We start from the raw sequence: 15,390 nt of genomic DNA on the forward strand, positions 1-15,390 counted from the left end.
TGAAAGCGTAACGTCTGTATATTCTTCTGTCATTTTCATCTACGAATCTATTACATACATCCTGCATGGTACCATTGTGGAAATACAAGACACACAGGACCTACTTTTTTACAAGATTCGTACGTCTGTGCAATAGCCACAAGGCCCTCTTAGCTTCTCGAATTCTTTCAAAATGCCGATTACTAATGATTCATGCACATATGCGCAAAACAGCTATAAAGAAATTTGACGGGCCAGGCACTGAAAGGACACAATGTATTGAGTAACATTCAGGTGTGCGTTAAAATGAATAGACTCAGGCTACTTCGAGGTTCCATAGGCATTGGGGTTCTTGGCTCACAGTCTTCTGAAACGCATCGGTGGATCAGGGAAAAGGAGTGAGTGGCTCTGCAAGGGTTGTTGGGATTTTCGAGTTTGTTCGCTGGTTAAAGGTTTGTTCACAGATAACAAATGTTCGTACTTTGTATTGGTGTTGGTTATCAGAGCAAATATAAAAATTAATAACGTAAAACATGCTAGACTGGGTGTTACACTATAAACATTCTGAAATTTCCTTGAAGTAAGTGCCATTTGACTGATGAAAGTAGAGAGAGAGAGAGAGAGAGAGAGAGTGAGAGAGAGAGAGGAGAGTGAGAGAGAGAGAGAGAGAGAGAGAGAGAGAGCAGGGGCGCAAGGGAAGGAAGAGAGGCTATGGATGATGAAGTGCTATTTGATAATAACGTTGATTACAGTCGCATTCCATTTGTTCTACACACACACACACACACCACACACACACACACACACACACACACACACACATATATATATATATATATATATATATATATATATATATATATATATAATATATATATATATATATATATATATATATATATATGCATACAGCCAGGAGAAGGGTGAAATGAAATGACTTGAACCGAGCGCTTTCATGTATTTCTACACCTCATCAGGGTTCAGGTACAAGTGCCAAGAAAACAAATACAGAGTCACAAGAAGACTTCATGGCAAGACAAATGATGCTAAAAAACAAACAACGCTAACAACTACCAGACAGTCCTAATACTTAATAGCCTACTTGCTTTAGAATACCCTTCGTTAAAATTCCATCAACTTTGTATAAACCTAGGCTGATATTCAATAAATTATCACAGTCTTGTTTAATTGTACATGATTCTATTAAATTTATTTTCACTAAATCTTTGCAAAACATAATTTCCTTGGAGCCTGTCCAGTTAATACCATGATCACTACTATTCATGTGTACAAATAATGCATTTGACATATTACCAGTTCTTACATTATATTTGTGCTGTTTTAATCGAACTGCCAATGTCTTTCCACTTTCTCTTACGTAGGTTTTATTACAATTTTTACAAGGAATCTTATAAATATAACTTGTTCCATTTCCAGGTGAATTTCTGATCAGCAAGTTTCTAATATGTAGTTCCTAGCGTTTTGAACACAACATTAATACCTAGTGGCTTGACTTGTCTCGGGATGTTATTAAAACAAGTATAAAAAGGAAGCACTAAAAGATTTTTGTTTCCCAACTTTTCAGGTTTTTCAATCCATAAAACATTTTTCGTGCCTTACAAAAAGTGTTTTCAATAAAACTGCATATAAACCCTTAATACTCATGTGGGGTGAAATTGGCCCAGGAACATTTCATTCTTTGTTTTGAAAATAACTTTTAAAACCAAAGCAAGCACAAAAATTTACATTTAGAAAACCTTCAATTAAGTTGAGGTTTTTTCAGTTCCTCACATGGAGGAGTTTCCGGTTATGTGAGCTCTACCAGCGTATAAGAAGATTTTACTATAGAAAACCAAAACAATATTTCACTTTCCAACGAAACAAACTAAAAGAAACTGTCTGTTTATCAGGGAGGAGGATCAAAGAGCCAATCATGAACTTCGAGGAAGTCGGTTCTCAGCTTCGTCAAGTTCTGGAAAAGGAAGAGATATTTGCCCTTGCTGCTAGAATAAGGGACAACTACCCCTATTGCATAGAAGTATGAGTTGGATCCTTTTCCTATGTTTTGACATTCTCTTCGAATTAATAATCAGTTGGCTAAGATATAGGTTTGTCATTTATTTCACCAATTTTTTTTATTTTGTCTGGCTGGAGTCAAGTATGCCCATAGTCGATTTCTAAATTATTGCTATCAGTAAGTAACATAGCAAATGTGACAATTTTCTTTGATAGTACGAGTAAACATTACTGCTATATGGCTTGCCACATGGAGAGCCATATTATCAATACCACTAAGAATAAATATTGCTGTAAAGAGATTTTAATCTTATAGTGTTCACCGGCAGATGTACAACACTTTGCTACTGACCGCCAGGGGACTGAACGCTTGCTTCCAGTACGAGATCTACGTGCCGAGGAATTATCTGGAGTCACATATCATCATTTCGAGGTCACTGATAGAAGTAAGGGGAAACATCTGTTTTTATAACAGATTACCATTAAGGACTGTGTAGTTATGGAGGAAGTGAAAGAAAGAAATATGTGGGACTTCTTAACTTTCACATGAAACTTTGCTGTAATGCTCACTGGAGTTCTTTAGAAATACCTATAATTGATCAAAATGTTCATCTCATCTTTCTGGTCTTCCAAGACAAGCAATAATTTTTAATAAGGAGATTTAAGGATAATCTCTTAAAATATATCCAAGGTCCCTATTAGATGGTTACTTGTCACATGAAGACTTAAAGTGGAGTAAATGATTTCTTTATGAAATTTCCCCACCTGCATAGAGACGTTTTTTATGCTCACAAACACTAAGCTACAAATGTCATTTAATATCAAGTCCATTTAACCTCAGACTAAACACAGAAAAGGGATTTGATAAGTGGTAAGTCCACTTTGTCACGGATCTCTTATACCATAAATTCTCCTTCGGAGTTTATTCCAAAGCTGAGTGAATTTGATATTAAAAGACATTTGTAGGTTAATGTTCATTATATGCTTGTGACACTTTGTATCAAGCCTGGCCTTTGATTAGAGATGGAGTAGAAAATTTTTCTTACGAAGGTTTTGAGCATAGTATACGAACTGGACCAAGGTCAGTGTAGATAGCTGCAACTGCTTTTAGTCTAATTATCATTTTCGGTTCTACTTTAACCTAAGAGAGCAAATTTTCTTTTACATCAGCATTGCCTAAAATACTAAACAAGATTTGGTGAATATTACCAGTAAGCTATATATGTAACAAGTTCTTTGGTTACTTTCCTCTATCTTTATTTACTTTTAATTTTTATTATTTTTCCAGTGGAAGAACATGAGCATATATTGCAGAGAGGAAGAGGTTCCTCTGCTCATCAAAGTAATGAAAGGCAGTCATTTCTTGGATATAGTTAAGGAACTCCCTGTCAATGTCTTTTTCGTATCAAGCTACCAATTAGATGCAGTGCTTGAGACACTTCAGATAATTTTTGAGAGGCGCCTCCAGATAAACCAGTATTCATGTTACGCCTATGAAACCCGACAAAACGGTCCTCTGAGGTAAACCCTTCGTGGGAGGACTCTACTCTCCCTTTTAATATGTTCTAATTCAAAGTAGTTTAACAAGACAATGGAATCACATTTCTAGACTGAACAATTTCATTAACAGTGATCAGTGCTAAGATATAATCAAAGTTAGAGAAATTGGGTAGATAATGTTAAGTTGCAATTATAGAATGAATCATATATTAAAAAGTATATGCTGGAGTAACATGGGTGAAGGATTCACTGTGATTGCATCGCAGTAATGACATCGTGGTAATTTCATCGCATGGTAATTACATCTCATACATTTTTACCGCATTGTAATTACATCGTAGTAGATCACATCATCAATGATTCCATCGTAAGGTTTGCCTAAAAAAATAAAGCATAATTTGTTTTATTTTATAAGTAAATTATTTATTTAGTGTGGGGTTTTAAATGTATTTTTATTTTTTATTTATTTTTTTAGTGTCGATGATTATTAGTTGTTAGACGCCAGTCTTATTTTTAACTCAGTTAATCAGTCTAAGAAAAAAGAGGATAGTAAAAAAAGCGACATTCTTTAAAAAGCTTTTTATCTATAATTTATTTTCAAACAAATACATATAGTGCATATATTAAAAAAATAGTTCAAGAGCAAAAATTCTCAAAACAATTCCATAACACATGAACAAACGATGGGGCGACGTACTAATGGACGATTTGGCCTTCCAATCCATGTATCCTCAACGTAATCTAAGACAGGCTGAGCTTCCTCAGGAAAATCATTATTGTCAATCAAATAGTGGAAAGTGCTAACCACATCGGAGACAGGAACAAATGCAATGGCTGCAATCATACGCATTTTTAATGCGTATGACTGTCGTACAACTGTTGCAGACCATTTGATTGAATGGATCGAAATAAACATTGTGAGAAGTGAAAAAAGCAACCTTTTTTATCTGAATTAGGAAAAAATGCTCTAAAGGCATTAATCGCTGCTCGTTCAAAATTAGTCATAATTATGCTTGGTGATAAGGTTGGCTCTAAAACTTTTAGTTCTGACACAAGCTTAATGCAACTATCTTCAGTTTGTTACTCATTAAAACGAAAACAAGAGGCAAAACGTCACCTTTCATGATATCATGTATTGTGTATAGTTGTTTAAATAAGGCGGTACTGTTTTGAAAGTCCCATCTGCATACCAATTGCTTGCACTAGATAATACCTGAAGATTTCTCCGTATCGAAAATAAAATAATCCGGTCTGATCCATCATCACTGTTGAACAGAAGGAATTTGAATGTGTTATCCTATTTGTGGAGGAATGCTTGACTGCAATAAACATTCTGGATTTGCAGGAATTTGTGCTGCGGTATTTCTAGTATTTCTTATATTCCTTTTTACGTACTGCTTGGGAAAAGTCAACAAGTAGGCCATTTGCTACGTAATAGTTAGGCAAAAATGCTAGTTAGAAGGTTATACTTTGATCTCATCAACAACTCTAACAGTAATACTTGGACGTTTTACAGAAAAAAAGTTAATTATATTTTATTGTTCATTTATTTTTTTGCGGTAAAAGAAACCTTACGATGAAATCACTGACGATCTATTAAGATGGAATTACAATACAGTGAAAATATATGAGATGTAATTACCATGCGATGAAATGACCACGATGAAATTACCACGATGTAATTACTGCGATGAAATTACCGGACACCGGGGTGAAGGAATCTTGCAAGGAACTTTTAGTGCCATTGTTCCTAAAAAACTTTTATTATTTTAGCTCACTATTACTCACTTATCAGTTACGGCAAATGAGGGAATTTTAGGGAGACAGAATAAACTGTACAATATGTGTTACGTGGTCAAAATGACCCGGTTTAACTAAAAGGAGAGAATTCCTAACTTGGAAATGTGACCTACCTTCGATGTTCCATTGCCTTCCCTCTCTGCTTAGCTGAAATCAATAATTAATTCTTAGGCTATTCAAAGCCTTGAGATACGAACAATAGTCTTTATTTTTCCCAAAAAAGTTAACATGAAAATGAAATAAAATGAATCTAAAATCCCAAATCATGAGATGCCATTACTGTTAGGCATAATCATATTGAATAGCACTATCACTACTTATTCTCACTGTCAAATAACCCCCATCAGTCTTTCTCAAACGCATGTCTAGAGAATTCATTTTAGATAGTGACAATCCGAATCCATCTGCAAAGAAATAAAAAATGATGATATTAGAGTTCATCAATAATGTTAAGTGTCACACCCCACTTCCCCTTTCAGAACCTATGAAATAAATGGCACTGTTCAAAGTTTCAACATCGTTTTTCTCTTTCACTTTACCTTATCTGATAGATCTCTGAGTGCCTCCTCCCGTAGTTCGTGGTCACTAAAAGTTCTTATCTAATGATCCTAAAATTCCTATACTAGAGATTATATCTAATTCATTTGCTCTAACAGACGCGTGTACTTACACATGCTAATGGAGGTATGAAAGTATGCACTCTAGTCTTTTCTTGATTCTGATTAGCGTTCATTTTCCCGTGTCCCATGTACACGTCCTATTTAGCAAACGCACTGTTGTACTCATGTAACTGCATTTTTCTGATGTTACGATCATATACTTAAACTTAATCCAGGTCATTTGCGTGCTAGCGATCTCACCAATGCGACTGGAGATATTATGATGCGTAAGCTTGTCTCGTCTGTTCCAATGTTTGTAAGCTTTCTAAACAATTGACACTGTACTGTTTTTTGCATTCCAATCTTGTTCACGTCACCCTTTATCGACCTGATTTCCACTTATTATATATATCCCGTGCCTATTATATATGCATATGAAGTCTGTTCAACTCTCGCTATTGACATTTACAAAGATAATGGAGACAATGCATAAGTGAGATTACACATATACTGTTTTTGTACCAGGAGGTAATTAGGAAAAATGTAACTTATTACAAACGAGGAAGCTACAGAAAGACGAATGTAAACTGGGAGCTTAAAAGATGTGGTGACAATTTCAGCTGATAAGTGGGAAGGAACAGTTAGTGAGATAAGTAGATGATGAGAAAGAAGATAAAATGAAAACCCTTAGAAAAGAATCAAATCAGTGATCAAGGGCTTGAGATAAGGATTCTGATTTAAAATCGGACAGAAATTACACAGATACAAGTATATGAAGAACACCCCTTTCGCTTCCAGGAAGAAAGAATAGAATCAAAGTAAGTTTCATAATGTCCCCATAGAGGGAGTTAGCAATGTTTCCTTGGCCCCTTGGCTGCACCCACTATCTAGCCTTTTACCTTACCTCCCTATCTGCTTCTCTTCTTTACGGTTACTGTCCAACACCTCTGCTACTATTTAACCTTTTACCCTAAGTCCCTTTCTGCTTCCTTCCTTCAGCTCCAGGGTTACTGTCAAACGCCTCTGCCTTGACTTGATTGGACAGCTGCGGGGTTGTCTACCTATAGACGGCTGTATTTCTTCTCCTCATTTATTTTCTGGATTTTTAGAAATCTTTCTGTCAAAACACTCAAACTCCTTTTCGTTGTCTTAGGTTTAGCTTGACGACCTAGATCTTATAAATGAATCATTCAAGTTTAAAGATATGCAGAAGTAACTGATTGAGAAGTTTTTATGAAGTCGTCACTGTCTTTGTAACAAAAAAAAAAAAAAAAAGCAGAGCCAAGAGAGAAGAGCCCTCATTAGATTTAGGTACTGAGCACTGAAACATTCATCTCTCATCTTTCTTTATTTTTGTAACAGTCTAAGTGGTCTTACTTTTTCTGAAACAGGTGTCCAGCAGGCATGAAGGTTCAGAGAATGGGGAGAGCAGGCATCCACAAAATGCTGAAAAGTAACAAATACTGGAAGGGCGCATCTCTAGACCTTACTTGTAGCTTGGCGGAAAACTTGCCAATGCTGGGAATTTACTTAGACCCAGATGTGGGGGAGGAGAAGGTCATTCATTTAAATGACATCAGTTTTGCAGAAGAAGAAGCAACACCAATCGCACAGGTAGGCTCCACCCCTCACGGTACTGTGGGCTGGTTATGGATTGATGCTAAGTACAGGCGGTGTGGGCTGGGAAGACTCCTCGTTGAGGTGATGGGTCGACTCCAGATGTCTGAGGGGTACTTTCCTCATGGCGTTGTGATCTACTATAATGACGCCTCTGCTCTGATGTTCAAGATGCTGCCAGGCTGGAGGAAAACCCACTATGTCAACAGGATAATCCCTGCTCAGTGAGAGGTCCTTCTGTTAGTACAGATCCATTGCGAGGTTGGGTCCTGTAATTCAGTCATCATTTTCACACAAGAATCATGACTTGTCTTGATTTCAATCTTACTATTGTAATTTGGGTTTTTGATGACTTATTTGATTGTGCAAGGACTTAACATATTGAGAACACCATAAGAACAGTAATACTAAGTACACAGTTTTATATAAATATAAGAGGTGAATTAATACCTTTCATCTTTATTGTTTGTGTGTTTTCATACATCCTGGAAACCTCCTTTGATCTTTTGATATCCAAAGACAATTAACCTTCCAGTTCTCAGTCCCATCTTAGTTGCGACCACATAGCTTCATCTAACCTCCGCGTACATTGTTCACTTCACTGGACAGACCCTTCGATGAGATTCACGGAAAATGAAAAAAGCATTTGCCTTCTTTTTGGAATATAAATCTGGACATCTTATTGGTAATGCACACACACGCAAATATATATATATATATATATATATATATATATATATATAATATATATATATATATATATATATTCTTAAAAACATGCCAAGGGTTATAGCCTTATTATTCGGGCCTTTTTCACCAACAAAAAACACCCAAGCCTTGAGCCTTACTATTCGGGTGATTTAGAAGAAGAGAGGCCTCAGGTATATGAAAATCTGTTATAGATATATTTGAGATTGCAATGTGATTACTTGGTCGGGAAACCCACAACCCTCTTTGGCTACTCTAGCTGTCCTATATACTACTATAAATGTGCATTTCTGGTTTTGATTGTCTGTATAACATTGAAATGAGAGCATGGTGTAGTCAATTGTATTATGGTGTAGTCAATTGTTTTAATTAAACAAATATGATTTGATAATGTATTAACTAGGAATTAATAGTGATAGGACTTCCTCCATTGTTAGAATCAATAATAATAATAATAATAATAATAATAATAATAATAATAATAATAATAATAATAATAATAATAATAATAATAACAGTTGTTTACATTTCAGCTGTTAGGTCCTTAGTTCTCTACTTGTCAAGTAAAAATCTTATGAGCATTAGGGCAACTAATATTTATAGCACACATGCCCCATTTTTTTTTGTAAAGAGAACATAGTCATTACCAATGCATACAGATTTAATATTTCTTTGTTTACAAAATCATTGTGCATGAAAAACCCTGATCCATTACACAAAAATGAAATTTTCATATTCTCTTTGTAAAAATAACTCACAGCCAGTATACTGAAATGAGAGGTGATATCAATAGGTTTAATGAAATAAGAGGTGATATTAATAGAGTTATGGAAATGAGAGGTGATATAAATAGGGTTACTGAAATGAGAGGTGATATCAATAGAGTTATGGAAATGAGAGGTGATATAAATAGGGTTACTGAAATGAGAGGTGATATCAATAGTGTTACTGAAATGAGAGGTGGTATAAATTATTCACAACGTGCTTAGAAGGTTTTAAGAATTTAGATTGGGAAAATGTAGGAATTAACATTAATGGGGAATACCTTAACAACTTAAGATTTGCTGATGACATAGTTTTACTCAATGAATCATGGGAGTAATTGCAAAAGATATAGAAGGTTTGAACAGATAAAGCAGAAATGTAGGACTGCAAATGAATATAAGTAAAACTGAGATAATAATCAATGCAAACACAGTGACAACAAATAAGGGTTATGGACGAACCTCTAGAGATGGTTAATGAATATACGTATTCAGGAGAGACATTAAGTGTTTCCCCAGGACATGAGACCGAAATTAAAAGAAGGATAAGTATGGGATGGAGAGCATTTGGTAAACAAAATGAGATTATGAAAGTAAAATGTCACTTTCTATAAAAAGAAAAGTATTTAATCAGATGGTCCTACCAGTATTAACTTACGCATCAGAAACTCGGAGCATTACTAAAGCCATAGAACATAGAGCTAGTTACAACTAGCTATGGAAAGAATGATAATGGGAATAACACAGAGAGACAGAAAAAAGAGCAACATGGATACGAAAGCAAACTAAAGTAAAGGATATTCTAACAACAAGTAAGAAAAAGAAATGGGCGTGGGCAGGACATATAATGAGAATTTCGGATAATAGATGGACGAAAAGGATAACAGAATGGGTCGAGATTGCAAATGAAGCAGGGGAAGGAAGAGAAGACGATGGATTGATGAGCTAAGAAAATTTGTGGGCATAGAAAGACCATAAACAGACAAGAGTGGAAGGACATGTCTGAGGTCTTTGTCCTGAAGTGGACTAGCAACGGCTGATGATGATGATAATGATGATTGAAATTAGAGGTGATATCAATAGGGCTCACTCTCTCACTCTCTGCCTTTTAAATTACTTATATAGTGTAAGATATGAATCCTTAAGTTCATAAAAAGATATACTTTATAATTTCCGTTATGATAATGAAAATGATGAGTGAACTAATTCCATTGTAATAGGATATTCCTATATTAGACTTACTGGGTTATGGTCCCCTTAAGTGCGTCGATTCTTAAAACTATTACGTATAATATTCCTCTAAAAAGCCATTACGAAACGCTCACTAATCATTAGAATTCAACCCTCTCATACGTTAGCCACTCAGCAATGAATTAGGACTTGGCCAAGTGCCACTCAGAATATGTTAGTTCGTTTCTTACCTATTTAGGGCAAAGTAAAGGAGGTTGCCTTAAAATCATTTGAATATCCAGCATTCAACAAGCTTGTTAACCTTGAAGTCGCAGATGTGCTTTGAGTAAATTTCTCAGGAGTGTAAGGAATGCATTCAATATTTATCGATATTGATGCTAATGCTACTCTTTCATAATTTTTTTTATACCTTTCTTGTGTAAGTTCTTTTCTCAAAACTAGTTAGTACCCTGAAGATGACTTTGGAATGAAAGCTGAAAGTCTTTGAATATCCTTTCATTTCCACGTAAGAATCTCTTATATGCATCTTCCACGGGACCATAACGGAAATACAACAAACACATACAAGACCTACTTTTCCACAAGATTCTTACGTCAGTGTAATAGCCACAATGCCCTTTTAGCTTATCGAATTCTTTTAAAGTGCCGAAGACTAACGATTCATGCACGTCTGCGCAAAAAAGGAGCCGCCAAGGAATTTGACGTGTGAGGCACTGAAAGGACAACATTAATTAAGTAACTGTTACTTAGGTGGGCGGTAATACGAATAGAGCCTGCAGGCACCTTCGAGGCTCCACAGGTATTGGGGTTCTCATCTCACAGTCTTGTGAAATCGATCAGTGGATCAGGGCAAACGAGTGAGTGGCTTTGCAAGTGTTGTTGGGACTTTCGAGTTTATTGGCTGCATAAAGGTTTGTTTACAGATGAGCGAAATGTTCTTCGTTGTATTTGTATTTGTTATCAGAGAAAATATAAAAATCAATAACGTAAAACTTGCTTGACCGGGAGTTATGCTTATATTATACGTGCGCCGACTTTTGAGCACAAGACAAATGAGCGCAGTAACATTTGGCCGCCGTAAATTTCTTATGAAATGTAAATAAAATTATACCTAAACTAAATCATGTAAAAAATCAGAATTGTGACAGCTTAAATGTTTATTTATGACGTATAAATACCAGTTTATTAAAGCAAATTTCTACTTCCGCTGGCTAATAATAAAAGATATTGAACAAAGCTATTCTAGTCGGTATCTTGAGGAATATTCGCTAAGAATTTTCGATACAGCCTCATTGACTCTTACTTATTCACTTTGTTTTACATCTTTATGCTGTCCAGTATCTATTCGTATGACTTTATTTGATGTATGATTTTGTTCAACTCTTAAAATATCTATGAATTTGTCAATTGTAGGATGCATATGGCCAGCTGACATTTGCATTGCCCGATACCACCCTTCTAACGAATGATTTGTTCACTGACAACACGTTCATAGACACCACAGACATCTGGTGATCGTATTTACTGGAACACCTGATTGAGAGGAGGCCTAAGGATTAACTCGTCGATGTCATCCGATTTCCAGTGTCCTCCTGACAGGTTCATATTGTTGGTTCTATTGATGGCAGCAGATTCCAGCATCTTCCTTTTGTACGAACAGTTACCTTTGAAAACCAGCTCTGCCCCACTCCAGTTCACAGTATGGCCTTTGTCCCTCATATGTAGGAAAATCCCCGAGCTCTCTTCTGATGCATATCGCAATGATCGTTTGTGCTGTCAATCTTTGCGAGATGGGTCTACCGTCTCCGTTAGGTAATGCTGCACGGTATCTTGTAATCTTCGGCTTCTTGTCCACTTTAATTTAAATATATATATATATATATATATATATATATATATATATATTATATATATATATATATATATATTTATATATATATATACATATATTGACCTGATCTCGGTTATTTGTGGGTTCGGGATATGAAGGAAAAAGCAGGAGGGAGAGAGAAGTTTACGTGCATGCGATGTAGGACATGCAAAAATAATAATCGAGGGAACGTTTAACACAGGTGTATTCTTTTTAGCTACACAGGCGGCCTTTACTTGTAATTATTACGTTAACTATGCTAGTTCACAACCGGACGACAGGTTAGACTGTTATTGACACTGCACGGTGACACACGTCTTTGTGTGGCGGCCGACGGGAATGGGACTGCGGGGTCAATGGGCACTCGTCTCGACCCAGTCTGTGCTGTATGGGACCCGCTAATGGACTGATCTGACCGGTAGTGCGGCAAAAAGCAGATTGGTTATAGAGATGCGTGGCACTCTTTTGAACTACCCAAGCCACGCCAACTTGTAACGTCTTTGGCGGTTGACCTGCGCTGTTGCACATACACACAGTATCACTTATAACGGTTTCACGGGACTTCAGAATATCACGGAGAAGGCATATTCAAAACTATATTGAATCAGCTCATATATATACATTAATGAGCGAACTCCCGATGGATTTGGGATAATGACGAATGAAAGAATTATTAGCCCTGAGGTGTTCTGTAGCGTTTTGGATGATTTCAGTGTACGGAAATTTTATTTCATTGTTGAAATCTATTTGTCTATTGAAAAATTCACTGAAATCTTTCCAACTATCATCCAGTACGTAAAAATATCATCTACGTATCTAATTCAGATCATATTGTATGGTTAGATAGACGACAAAATTTCTGTTTCGAAATATTCCATGTACATTTAGAGATAGGTTTGCTAGAAAGGGGGATAGGGGCCTGCCCGTGCTACAGCTAAATTTTTGTTTGTAAAAATTACCATGGAACGAAAACACGTTATATGTTACACGGAGGTTGATTAGTTTTAGTGTTTTGTCAAGGCCAAGAGGAAAAAATTCTTTATATGGTTGCTACTTCCTCTTTAGAAAGGACAACACGTCAGCGATCGGGACTTTGGTAAATAATGATTCGACGTCAAGGCTGAGCAATTTGATGTCGTTTCATGGGATATTTAAACTGTTAAATTTTTGTATAAAATCCTCTGCATGTTTAACAGGGGAGGATGAGAAGGTTCCTAGAAATCGTGATAACAGCTATCTTGAAAGCTGGTCAGTTCTCTTTAAAGAAAAGCTAATGTTGCCTGTGATTCTGTCTTTTAATTTCAATGTCATTCCCAGGAATCTCTGAGCATTTAAAAATGGAACACAAACAGTTCTTGTCAAGTGTTTCAAGGCCTTGATTCGAGGAGCACAGTAATGTATAAATCTCCAATGGTATAAACTCAATGGTATGGATATGATATATATATAGATATATATTATATGTATATATGTATATATACCTATATAGATATATATATATATATATGTATATATATATATCATGGTATATTGATATATATATATATATTCTATATATATATGTAGTCTCATATATATAATTATATTATTATATATAATATATTATATATATATATATACTTATATGTAATATGATATATATATATATATACACGATATATATATATCTGTATAGTCTCTTATCTAAATCGTATATATAGTGTCTCTAATATATACTTTTAATATATATCTCTATTTCTATACTTCTACATATAGTATATCTCAATATATATATATCTATATATACTACTCTATATTATATATATATATATATATATCATATATAATATATATATATATATATATATATATATATATATATCTATATATGTATATATATATATATATATACATATATATATATATATATATATATATATATATATAATATATATATATATAATATATATATAGTGCGTGTGTGTGTGTGTGTGTCGGCGTACGGTAGCAGGTGTATCTTTTCAGCTCGGTCTCGCAGGTTCTTACATTTCTGTGTGAATGATTAATAAAATGCGTCACGTTTCAAAGTAACATTGCTTCATCCTTGCTTCATTCATTTTCATCTATTTCAACGCAGCCTTGAACTAACGAAGAAAAAACATTTAAATGAAATGAATTCTGAAGGAGAGAGGACGAGCGTCTGCTGAATACTGATCTAAACTGAAAGGATTAGACTTATAGGATCAGGGTAGCTTAACTTTCGTCGACTCTGAAAACAATATCGCATAATATTCATCTCAAAAGCCACTAGGAACGCACACTCTTCTTTAGAATTCGACCCTGACGTACACCAATGAATCACGAGCCACCTTGAATGTGATTCCCACGGCCAACTATAGAGGAGGTAATTGCTACTGTTTGTTATCCATAACGTCAACGAAATCCTATCGTTAAGTTGTCTTATTATCATTGCCTTTCTATTCTTCAACAACTTATGCTAATAGCATTTTGTCCATGATATGTTTGAAGTTTTCCAATATCTGTGGTAATTAAAACAGGGAAAGGAAAGTGATTCCTATATTAAGATCTTTATTCAGTAAAAAATGTACAAAGGAAAAAACTAATCCTTGAGTTATTACAGAAGAAAGTAATGAAATAATCATGATTATAAAAATAACATTGTTGGAAAAAATATATCAACGGGCATTGGAAGTTAAAGTTTGCAGCTTTCTTTTTTTCCCTTCACTTCTACCATGGGCCAACGAGTCATTTTCTTTCCTACAAAAATTGTTCAATAATGAATTTGTTGACGCCCAAACAAGCATTTTTTCTGTCTTTTCTGTGCTATGACCTGCATCACAGACATCAGTGGGAAATCCACTGTCATTGTCTGTAAGTGCTTTCATTGTCAATGACAAAGCAATATTCGCTGATTCATGGCCCCTAGAAAAATTATTTTTAGTAATTTTACTTTGGATTACATAACTATACAAGATAATGTTTACAGTTATAGCACTTGGACGTAATAGGGAACCTCTGCTGACACCATTTATATAATTATAAGTTTGGGGAAGCTCCTCATCGCTCGAATGTGTCGTAAGCTCTTTGCAAAATGAACATTTTATTTTCTTGTCAACAGAGAAACAGCATTAACTATAACTGGATTAACTTTTTCACATTCGTCAAAATCTTTCTGCTCGATATTCAAATCAAAGTCCCCTGAATTTACGTGGTCATTATAATTCATAATTTTCTTCCCACTTAATTTCCTTAAACTCAGCTAAATTATCAGACTTGCCATTAAGAGGTAAACTGTATTTGAGAATACATATCATTCTTAGTTTTTTCTCGGATTCAAAAACCTGAC

The 15,390-nt window shown here is 35.0% G+C and overlaps 1 protein-coding gene across 1 annotated transcript; it reads left to right on the forward strand.

Annotated features, from left to right (window-relative positions):
* Positions 1–333: 333 nt before the first annotated feature.
* On the forward strand, positions 334–8,034 carry LOC135215191 (uncharacterized). Its single transcript, XM_064249671.1, has 5 exons — positions 334–431; positions 1,890–2,017; positions 2,325–2,441; positions 3,284–3,516; positions 7,286–8,034. Exons 2-5 carry the CDS (start codon positions 1,913–1,915, stop codon positions 7,737–7,739), a joined length of 909 nt encoding a protein of 302 aa, XP_064105741.1. The 5' UTR covers positions 334–431; positions 1,890–1,912; the 3' UTR covers positions 7,740–8,034.
* Positions 8,035–15,390: the final 7,356 nt, after the last annotated feature.

The sequence above is a fragment of the Macrobrachium nipponense genome, chromosome 5 (genome assembly GCF_015104395.2).
Source record: "Macrobrachium nipponense isolate FS-2020 chromosome 5, ASM1510439v2, whole genome shotgun sequence".
Lineage (NCBI taxonomy): Eukaryota > Metazoa > Arthropoda > Malacostraca > Decapoda > Palaemonidae > Macrobrachium > Macrobrachium nipponense.

What these genes read in the sequence shown, in the direction of transcription:
- LOC135215191 (XM_064249671.1), top strand. Translation starts at nt 1,913, where the DNA reads ATGAACTTCGAGGAAGTCGGTTCTCAGCTTCGTCAAGTTCTGGAAAAG. An exon ending in TTTCGAGGTCACTGATAGAA is followed by an intron (nt 2,442 to 3,283) that starts GTAAGGGGAAAC and finishes TTATTTTTCCAG; the next exon opens with TGGAAGAACATGAGCATATA. An exon ending in CGACAAAACGGTCCTCTGAG is followed by an intron (nt 3,517 to 7,285) that starts GTAAACCCTTCG and finishes TTTCTGAAACAG; the next exon opens with GTGTCCAGCAGGCATGAAGG.